At 58.9% G+C, this 10,348-nt stretch overlaps 1 protein-coding gene across 2 annotated transcripts; it reads right to left on the reverse strand.

The window, feature by feature from the left end:
• Nucleotides 1-1,541: 1,541 nt before the first annotated feature.
• ZMYND19 (zinc finger MYND-type containing 19) lies at nucleotides 1,542-9,783 on the reverse strand. Of its 2 annotated transcripts, none has more exons than XM_054502271.2 (6): nucleotides 9,473-9,783; nucleotides 7,904-7,963; nucleotides 6,964-7,070; nucleotides 6,227-6,367; nucleotides 2,444-2,624; nucleotides 1,542-2,146 (listed from the first exon to the last, which is right to left on the reverse strand). In XM_054502271.2, exons 1-6 carry the CDS (start codon nucleotides 9,521-9,523, stop codon nucleotides 2,003-2,005), a joined length of 684 nt encoding a protein of 227 aa, XP_054358246.1. In that variant the 5' UTR covers nucleotides 9,524-9,783; the 3' UTR covers nucleotides 1,542-2,002. The 2 variants fall into 2 exon arrangements, with proteins under 2 accessions (XP_054358246.1, XP_063506183.1); XM_063650113.1 differs by lacking the exon at nucleotides 9,473-9,783 and adding an exon at nucleotides 8,651-9,303.
• Between the last annotated feature and the right edge of the window lie 565 nt (nucleotides 9,784-10,348).

Consider the following 10,348-nt stretch of genomic DNA (forward strand, 5'->3'; position numbering starts at 1 on the left):
ACACCTCTACGGGGGAGGGAGAGTGACCAGGTGCGCATCCCAACGCACCACACTCCGAACAAGCTTTAGAAGCAGCCCCACGTCGCAGCCCCTGGGATGTCCTCGTAGAATGTCTTAGATACCTGGCTACGAAGACCAAGAAGTCGGGGCCACGGAAGGGAAAGATGACCAGAGGATTGGGTATCAGGTGAGAGGGAAGCAGTGGTGGGGCCCATCCCACACTCACGGTGCCACCTGCTGGGGTGAGGCCTGGAGAAGCTGCCACACGCAAACCTAGAACCTGCACCGCCCCCTTCCCCAGCGTGGTGTCTCACAGATGGGAGGCCCTGGGTGCTTCTTTCGGTGCACTTTTCCGATGAATGACTGCCAAACAAGGCAGCCCTGCTGCTCAGGGGATAACGTGGCCACGCCCCTGGATGCAGGCAAAGGGGACCCCTGCACTCCGTGCTCATCCTCACTCTATCTGAAAGCAGGCTGCCTGAGGGCACTTGGGGCTCCAGGCCTGAAGACTGCCCCAAACCCCAACCTGCTGACCCGCCATCTCTAGGGACACATATGTCCCCCTCCCTGGCAGCTTTCACCTACTCAGCAAAAAATGTCCCCGACCTTTGCAGCAGCAAAGGGGGCTTCTCAGGGCCTGATGTGGGCACATGCAGTTCTCTAAGCTCCAGGAAATCCTGCAGAGTTTGTTGCTATCACCCATTTTCAGCAGTCCTGTTCTTCAGGAGCCCCCAGGGTACTGCCAGAAAAGCTACTGGAAGTTTTGCTTACAAACAAAAGCCAGACCAGCCAGGGACAGCAATGAGAACACAAAGGGCATCCTGGAACGTGGCAGTGGAGCTTCAAGAAGGGAAAGTGTAGCAGGAACCTGCGGGACCAACACAGGGTGGGACTGGACCAGACCAGACAGATCAGAGTCGGACTGGCCAGGCTTCCAGCTCCCAAGAAGCAAGGCCTCCGGCTGGGCGCACCTGGAGACAGGCAGGATCCCAGCCATGCAGCCTGGCATGTTTCCCTGGGGCAGCTCTACGGGTACAAGATGCTGACTAGCCCCAGACAGCTGGGGCTCCCCAAGGAGAGGGAGGGCTATCCTGGAAACCACAGCCCTGCAGATGGACGGAGAAGTGAGACCCTCACCTCACCCTGGGTGGCCAGCCCCCTCCACCATCTGCTGCAGGCCTGCTGAACATGCCCTGTGGATTCTTCTGGGCAGAAGCTGTCACTGCTGAGCTCCCAGCCACTTCATGCATAAATCAGGCAAGAACTAACCAATGTCAGGGGCGAGAGCATCCCACTCCCAATAAAACAGTGGGCAGCTGACTTAGCAACCCCACCACTCCTGCCGCAAGACAAGGACAGAGTCTCACTCATACTCCCTGCTGCACTCAGGAAGGTCTGAGCTCACCCGCTCCTCAGAAGGGCCCACTAGGAGCAAGGCAGATCCTCCTGCCCTCACCCACAAGGACTCAGCTCCACTCAAAATGACCTCACCCTAAGCAGCACAAGAGGGAGGTGGAGCAGAGAATGTCCGAGAGGCCAGATGATTCCACCCCTTTACTTTGCCTTTGTGGACACAACTCCCGTGCAGGCCGCGCTCCACGGGGCTCCCGCGGCCCAGAGGAGAAACTTCGGCTACAGGACAAGTTTTTAGTCATGTGGCCTGACCGTTTGCCATTTGAGGATTACAGCAAATGATTCTATTTGTAATTTCTACCCTTCCCATTGCCTCCCCCCAAAAAAAACTGTACATGAGTTTACAAACATATTAACATATAAATAATGAGAACCGTCCTGGTGGGAGCCTCCTCCGTTGTCTCTGCTGGAGATGAACACTGAGGGGCGCTGTAACCACACAGACTGCCTGTGACATCAGGAGTCTCACGGCAGCTGTCCTGGGCCCGCAGCTGGCTTTTTTGGCACCTCCAGGTTCAACCACCAGTCTGTCTCTGCTGTGCCCAGGGTAGAGCCCGGGGGCTGTGAGTATGTGCGGCTCCCCTGCCCGTCATCGCTCTGGCTCAAGCTCATGCTGGAAGGGACGCTTCCTCTCCCGACAGTGCTTCTTGTGGGCTGGCCAGTCCTTCTGCTGGCACTGGGAGCCGCAGTACCGGGCCACCTGGCAGCGCCCACAGATGTTGAATTCCCGTAGCTGAAATACAGAACACCTGTGGCTTCACCATCATGCCTGGGACGCAGTGTGGGGCAAAGACTGCATCTCACGGACAATCTGACGGACCCAGCAAAACACCACGTACCAAGGCTGGAGGGCCTGGGCCCTGGTCAGGCCAGCACAAGGGCAAAGGGAGACCACTCTGGTGGAAAAGCCCAAGAGGTGCTAAGTGGTCTCTGGGGAATGGGACCCCACGGTGGGAGGGCAAGATCCCAAACCAAGGCTGGGCTACAGGGTAGAGGTGCCAGGGACCCGGCTGCACTGCAGCACACCTACCTGCTTCTCAATCACCGTGCAGGGAGGGTAGTGGCACTCGTAGTAGGTGCAAGAATTCTCCTCCTCTTCCACTACATCCCCGTTGGCATTATAGTACCGGGTCACATTTAGGACAGGAAACTGTTCTTCTATAGGGTCTGTAGGCAGCTGCTGAATTGCAAGCCAATACAAGCTTTGCTCCCTTAAAGAAAGAAGCAGACACTTCAGTGCACTCTGGCCAAATGGGGCCAGCACACGGCAGATGATGCAATGACTCCATAGAGTGCCATCCTGCCCAGGACACCTAGCCCGAGTTCGAGTCTCCTTTGGCCCATCCCTGCTGCATGTGCTTTTCACCACCTGACAGTAAATATTGTGTCTCGTCTTCCTACTAACCCATAAGCACAGCCTCATCTATCACCCTCTCCCCAGCACCTGGGACTGACAGGCACACAGTAGTCAGGAGACAGGGCCCAGGTCAGGCCCCTGTGCAAAGCGAGGCGGCCCCTCTCCTTGCCCTTGACCTGCAGAGGTGCCCATTACTGCCCCGTCGGTCCACTTTCCCTTCCATGCCGGGAGCTGCCCTACATCCATCTAAAAACTCCTCCTGCTTGAGTAGGCCAGATGCTTACAACGGGAGAGTTCTACCAAGAACGGAGCCTCAAAGGCATGTGCTGTACAGAACAGGCCCTGGAGCGAGCACTGGCTGCTCAGAGGCAAGCGTGGGCAGCCCCAGCCCTGCTGCATCACGGAGTAAAGGAGCTGCATAAACCACCCCACCAACCCCGTTCTCCGAGGCCAGACCCTGAGGAGACTTGGTTAAAACGGGGAAGGATTAGGACATGGGAAGATGTTGGTGAGGTCCCACCAGACAGAGGCAAGTTTCAGACACTGCTGGCTTCTGAAGACAGAAGAGGAAAACACCCCTTTGCCAAGAGGCCCCTTTTGTGGGGGCTAAGCTGACACAGTGCCAGGAAAGCAGAGCAATAGCCCAGGCCTGACAAAGACAGGGTGACCCCACCACAGAGCCAGACCACAGGGAGGCCACAGACCGGGATCCGGACGGACGCACAGCACCCAGCCAGTCAACAAAGACAGGGTGACCCCACTACAAAGAGCCGGATCACAGGAGGCCACAGACCGGGATCCAGACAGACACACAGCACCCAGCCAGTCAGGACGTCAGGCCCACACTGGCCAGCTCTGACTTCTGCTCGTGGCCTGGGGTGCTGACCCAGCACAAGAGGCCCAACACCTGCTGGGTTCTAAAACCCCATGTTGGCAAACCAAATATGGCTGAGCCTGATCAGTCCTGAGCCACCCCAGGCCCACCTCCTGCAGCAGGGGGTTGTGTAAGGCAGCAGCCCCAGCACAACTCATCCTGCCGTGCCCACGGAGAATGGGCTGACCAGGAGCATCAGCCCAACACCCCCTTTCCAAATGGCTGTTCTTAATGGCAGTTATTTCCTCTCCTGATTATAAAGGGTGCTGAGAGGATTCAAGGTAACATTCAGTCACAGGCCGGCCGGACCCTGAGTCTTGTTGAGAACCGGCTGAAATGACCCGTACCATGGCAGGGACAGACAGCATTGCCAGGTGGAGTGGTGGGCAGTGGGGGAACTTGTGGAGTCGGGGAGGGCCCATCCCAGCATCAAAACTGAGCATGTATCAATGTGGGACAACGCAGGAGGAGATGCTACGGATGCTGCTCTGCCTGCCACGTACTCCTTCCCCTTCCCCTTCCCTTTTCATGTAGAAAAGTGATTCAAAGCAAGCTAACTACAGTTCATCCCAGGGCCTCCCCAGACACCACTAGAACAGGGTGCCTGCTTCACTCCACAGGTGCTAGGTAGTGCCCATGCCGCCTCCTGGAGAGGAGCCGGGAGTGGGGGCGCAGAGCTGGAGGCAGCAGCGTCCCTGGCTCTCCACATTTCAGTCAGGATACCAAAATGTACCCTATTTTTGTTTCAGCCAAATTGACCTTTGTTTCTGTTTCTTGCAACCCAAAGTTCCAACTAACATAATCCCCAAAAGAACAAAAACCCCATTCAACAATCTTAAGAGAATTGGCTTCACTCACAAGCTGTATGAGAAGGGTCAAAACTCTAATATTAGAGCAGGGACCGGGCATGGTGGTTCTCTCATAAGCAGTATGAGAGAAGGATCAAAACTCTAATATTAGAGCAGGGAGCAGGCGTGGTGGTGCACACCCGTAATCCCAGCTACTCAAGAGGCTGAGGCGGGGCCGGGAGTGGTGGCTCACACCTGTAATCCCAGCACTTTGGGAGGCTGAGGCAGGCGGATCACCTGAGGTCAGGAGTTCAAGATCAGCCTGGCCAACATGGCGAAATCCCACCTCTACTAAAAATACAAAAATTAGCCAGGCGTGGTGGTGGGCACCTATAATCCCAGCTACTAGGAAGACTGAGGCAGAATTGCTTGAACCGGGCAGTCAGAAGCTACAGCGAGCCAAGATCGCACTACTCCAGCCTAGGCGACAGAGCCAGACTCCATCTCAAAAAAAAAAAAGCTGAGGCAGGAGGATTCCCTGAAGCCAGGAGTTCGAGACCAGCTGGGCAACATAGTGAGACCCATCTGTAAAATTAACTAATTAAATGAAATAAACAGAGCAGGGAAAAAAAAAAAACACCAGCTCAACAAGAACGAAAGACACTGCAGGCTCTGCCTTCGTCCTGAGAGGCCCAGTGAGGAAGGGATGGGGGGTGATTTGCAGGACTCCCTCCAGGGTGGCAGGAACAGCAGTTTGGGGGTGGCATTTTGGAGACCTGGGGACTGTCCCCACATCACCAACCAGTTTGTCAGGTGCTCCCACTGTTTCCACCTCGGCTGCCCAGGGCTCTGGCATGACTCTGAGGTGACAACTGCAAAGATTCTACCCACAGCCACCAACCATCACCAAGCCTGAAACACTAAACCTTACCAGCATTGCTGACAACCATCTGCTAGGGCAGTTCCCACTGCCTGCACCAGGAAAGGCTGCCCAGAGGCTTGAGGACATGCCCAGAAGCCCCAGGGCGCCAGGGGAACTTGTCAGTGAAACGTGTGTGGCTGGGGACTCCCTGGCTCAACTGGACTCCCAACCCCCATCCTGCTGGTCCCTCGGCTCTTCCCAAGGGCTCCATGAAGTTCACAGCCTGGCTGGTTCTAGGGCCAGCAGGAACCGCCCTCCCAGGTGGGAAGCCCATGCAAAGCACTGCTTTTAGGATCACAGGCAGGTGGGGGGCCGAGGGCTGAGCCCTAAACCATTCTCCGCTTTAAACCTTTGCTTAAGGAAAACTGTTTAGCAAAAGAACACAACAAAAAGACCCATCTGTGTGCACAGAAAGGAATCCTGAGGTGAGGAAAGAAGGAAGGAACCCTGAGGTGAGGAGAGAAGGAAGGAATCCTGAGGTGAGGAGAGAAGGAAGGAATCCTGAGGTGAGGAGAGAAGGCTGATGCCTCCCAGGGGTGTGGGGCAGAAGCCCTGCTCACACCGAGTCCTGACACTGACCCTGCCCTGGAGCAGGCAGCTCTTCTCCCCACTTTGTCATGCCAGCTAAAGGGAGGTTCCCAGAGCCAATTATGAGAAGAGCAACGCAAAAACACACCATCAAGATCCTTCCCGCTCCCATGAAGAAAAGGAGGATTCCACGCTTTGGGGAAAAACAATTAAAGTCCCAAAATACACAGAAGCATCAGGGGCTCAGAGGAGGAACATGAGACCCTCTTGGAAACAAGAGCTTTGGAGGTGGCCCTCCTCAAAAGGCACCTCTGCCGGCATCGCCAGGCCCTGAGAAGACCCACCTCTGTTTGCTGGAGGTCTCTTCAGCCTTGGGCCGCCAGCCCCATGGCACCAGTTGCAGGTTGTCCAGGCGATTGTCCACGGTCACAGCGTTGAGGTGCACCACCTGGAAGCCCGGGGCCACGCCCCCCCGGTGCCGCTCCCTAGAAACAGACAGCAAACCCTGCATCGCTGCCTCCCACCCTCGCAGATATTTCTGGTCAGGCACCAAAGTCCTTCCAGGAAGAAATGTCAGCCATGTGATCTGATCAGGCCCCTGGTCCTTTGGATGAGGGTACCTCAGGCAGAAGCTGCTGAGAGAAACCCAAGCACCTGATCTGTGGCCCAAACAGGACAGGGACACAGCGAAGACCCGGCCCCTGGACTTCGGAACACAGACAGCCAAAGCTAGAACGCAAAACCACCTGAGCAGATGGCCTCGAGACAGCTCCCCATCCGGGTGGTCCCTACCATGCACACCGGGGGGCTCGGCGAAACCCAGCAAGGGGAGCAACCACCGTCCCTCCAGAGGCTGCCAGTCCTGGGCAAGCTCCCAGCAGAAAGTCCACTTGGTGTTTGAAGTGTAATATACAAATCATTCATTCCTTTGGGTTAGTGGTGAAGGACACAAAAATAACTGTGAGATTCAGGGAAGGCATGGCAGGGCTTCAGCAGGGCAGGGGGCTCCAGGTGCCCTGTGCCATCGGAGCTCACCCAGGAGCCCAGTGGCGGGGGGCAGAGACAGCTTGGAAACACTCACCACAGTAGCTCATGAAGGAGTCTCCCCGAGCCCCTTCCTCGGTTCTTGTCAAAGGCATAGGCAAATATCTTAGCACCATTTCCATCGGCATCCACTTCCATTCGGGCCTGAGAAGAAACAAGGGAAACAGCTGTTAAAAAATCTCCAATTCTCAGCAACACTTCAATTCCCTCTTAGAAAAACCAAGTGAAACAAGCAAGCCGGAGGGACAAATGCCAGCCCTGTCCCTGAGACCCTGGGGAGTGCAGAGCTTCCCACAGGCACACGGATCACGGGGCCAGCGTGGCCCACCACCACTCTGTCTATTCGGGCAAGAAACACTCACAAACAACTCTGCAAAATACAATGGACACAGACAAATACATTTTCCTACCCTTAAAAAAAGCCCACGGTGCAGTGAGATAGAGAACCACCTGGACATGTCACTACTGTGAATGTGTGGGGCACGGAGATAAAGCATGGTGAGGGAGGCCAAGCTCAGCGGCAGGAATGGAAGCTGGGAAGAGGCAGGAAGACCCCATGAGAGCAGAGAATGGGAGGCAGCTGGGCAGCCAGGACGGGCTGCTAGGGCAGGCCCAGCAGAGGTGGCTAGCTCTAAAGAGCAGGGTCTTCGAGCTAACAGACATGATCCACGTGACACAATCACAAACGTAAGAACATTCCATTTGCTTTCAAGAAGAGCTGGCAGCTGGGGTGAAAGTGAGGAAGACCACTGTCGCCAGGCCACGTGGACCACAGTGGGCTCCAGTGGCAGCAACAGCCAGGTTCTGCAGGGCCACGGCTCGATGTGGGGCTGAGGGCTCAGGGCTCACAGGCCAGCACCAGTTGTCCACTTGTGGGGCCGCCTGCTCTTGCAGCACAGGGGAGAGAGCTCGTTCCTCATGACCCTCCTGGGCACTGACCACAAGCATCAGGGGAGGGAACAGCCATCCTTACTTACCTCAAAGGAGTAGCTCTCCACCAGCGGGATGTCCTGCTCATCGATCAGCGTGTATTTGGTCTGGAAGTTAACCACATGTTTCAAATCATTACATTTGGGATCTGCGTGAGGTGCAGTAACCTTATAACCAGAACAGGCAGGAGCCTGTTGCATTTTCCTGTGAAGTGGAAAGTAACTACAGGCCTCTTCAGACTAAGACAGCTCAGCACATGGGGGGCCTCATTCCACCGTTTGGGGTGGTGCAGTCTACGCCAAAACACAGGCAAACGGGTTAAAAGCCAGCTGCCCACTTTAGTCTGCGCCAGAGGAGCTGGTATCAGGCTTCATCCTCGAAGGCCTAACCCCAACAGTGGCACTGAACACTTAACGCACCAATAAACCTAGGCAGAGACTGTTTCACTGAGCTGAGGGAGGGGCCGGGGCTGAGGTAGAAGAGCCAGAAGGTTTTGATTAGGGTGTGTTCATTAAGCTGAGCTGCTCACTGAATTACCCTTTTTAGCTTTTTGTCCATCTGAAATGTTCCAAAGAAAAGCTGTAAGGGATGACAATGCCATCAGTGGTGGAGTTAGAAGGGGTCTCTGGTCCCTTCCCTGACTGGAGAGCCCACCCTTCCCTGGTGGAAAAAAGCCTCCTCCCCAGCAGGCCCTGCCTATGCTCTTGCAGCAGGGGCAGGAAACAGGAACAGGTCCCAGAACGGGCCAGTCTCCCTCTTGGCAGTTTTTCTTCTGGGATCTGAACCTGTTTTACCTGACGCCGCCTGACACTGCCTCGGCTCCTCTCTCCCACCAGAAGCTGCAGCCGCTGGTGACGGGAACAGGGCTCCCATCCGGGTAAGGACCCTGGCTGGTGCAGCTGCACAGGTGGCTCCGAGAAACCGCCAAGCCTCAATGCTCACAGGTGCCATGGAATCCCCAGCCTCAAACGTGGAGCGTGGGGGCCAGGTAAGAAGAGAAGTCGAGGAAGGCCCTGAGTCTGCAGAATCAGGGCCCAGGCTTCTTCCTCTCTGCTCCGAGTCTGAGGCTCAGCCTAACGTGGCCAACCCCTGGCAGCGTTAAAACGAGCCTGAAGCCCTGCTGAAAACTGGGAGGCACAGAAGAGCCCACACCAGACCCGCCTCGGCGAGAGGTGTGGAAGTGGCGCTGCCTCGGAAAGGGCGCTGTGTTTAAACCGTGTGGCCGCACCGGCAGCCCGGACGCCGCGCTAGGCCCCGGATCGCCGACACCACGGGGAGGGCTCCGGGAGAACGCGGCTCGGGCTCGAGCCACGCATCTCCGCACCCGGCTCGGGACAGGGCCGTGGCCTCCACCTCCGGCAGAGCAGGGCCGAGGGTGGCCAGGTGCGCCCCAGAGCCGAGGGGTGCGTGCCCGCCGGCCTGCGAGAGGAAGCTGCACCCGCGCGGGGCCAGCAGCCGGGCCCGCGCAGCGTCCCCCGCCCCGCTGGGGCCCATCCCGGGCTCCGCGCCCCCGCCCCGGCCGCCGCCCGCACAACCGCCCCCGGCCCCGGCCCCCGGCCCCGCGCGGAGGCCTGGACGGGCGAGACGGGCCGGGTCGCGGGCTCCGCGCCGCTCACCTTCCCGGCCACCCGGCCGAGCCGCACGATACCCAATTTGAAGTCGGTCATGGCCGGGCCTGCGCTCTCGGCCGGCAGCGCCGCTCCCTCGGGAGGCGCCGGGCGGGGGCCGGGGCGAGGCCGCGGCGCGCCGGGGTAGGACGGGACCGGAGCCGGGGTCGGGGTAGCAGCCAGGCGGGCCCCGGGCGGGACGAGGCTGGGCCGGGCTCGGGCCTCCGCCGCCGCCTCGCGCCCGCCGGACCTGCCACGCGCCGCCGCCGCCGCCGCCGCCGCCGCCACCGCGCGCACCACAGCAAGCGGAGCGGACGGGCGGGGCGCAGCCCGGGACACACCCCCCGGCCCGCCGCCGCTCGGCCAATCGCTAGGCGCGCACGGCGCCGACCGGAGCGCGCCGCGCCGCAGAAACCAATAGAAGGAGGGCGAGTGCGCCGGCGCTCTGGGGAGCGGGGCGAGCGCGGGGGAGGGGCGAGGCCGGGGGCGGTGCCTGCGCGCGCCGACGTCAGTTTCGCGGGAAGCTTTGTGCGGGCAGCGGCGCCGCGCCTAGAGAAGCAGTGCGGAGCGTGGTTGGGGACTCGCGCCGGGTCCGTGGAGCTCTGCGAGCCGGCCGCTTTTCGCCTCCCTTGCGATAGCCTCCGTAAGCTGTTTCCCGCCGCCGTCCTGGCCCCGAGCGCGGAAGGAGGAGGTGGACGGAGCGCGTGCGGGGCCCTCTGGGCGGGAGGGGAGCGGGCGAGGCGGGCTAGGAAGAGGCCGTTGCCGCGGGACGCGGGTGTTTCTGGAGAGACCGCGGATGCCCGGCCCACGCAACCCAGAGGGCGCGGCCTCCTGCGCAGCCTTCTCCGAGTCGCCGGCTCTTCAGCCTCGGGGGCGGCTGACCAC

The sequence above is a fragment of the Pongo pygmaeus genome, chromosome 13 (assembly GCF_028885625.2).
Source record: "Pongo pygmaeus isolate AG05252 chromosome 13, NHGRI_mPonPyg2-v2.0_pri, whole genome shotgun sequence".
In the NCBI taxonomy this organism is placed as follows: domain Eukaryota; kingdom Metazoa; phylum Chordata; class Mammalia; order Primates; family Hominidae; genus Pongo; species Pongo pygmaeus.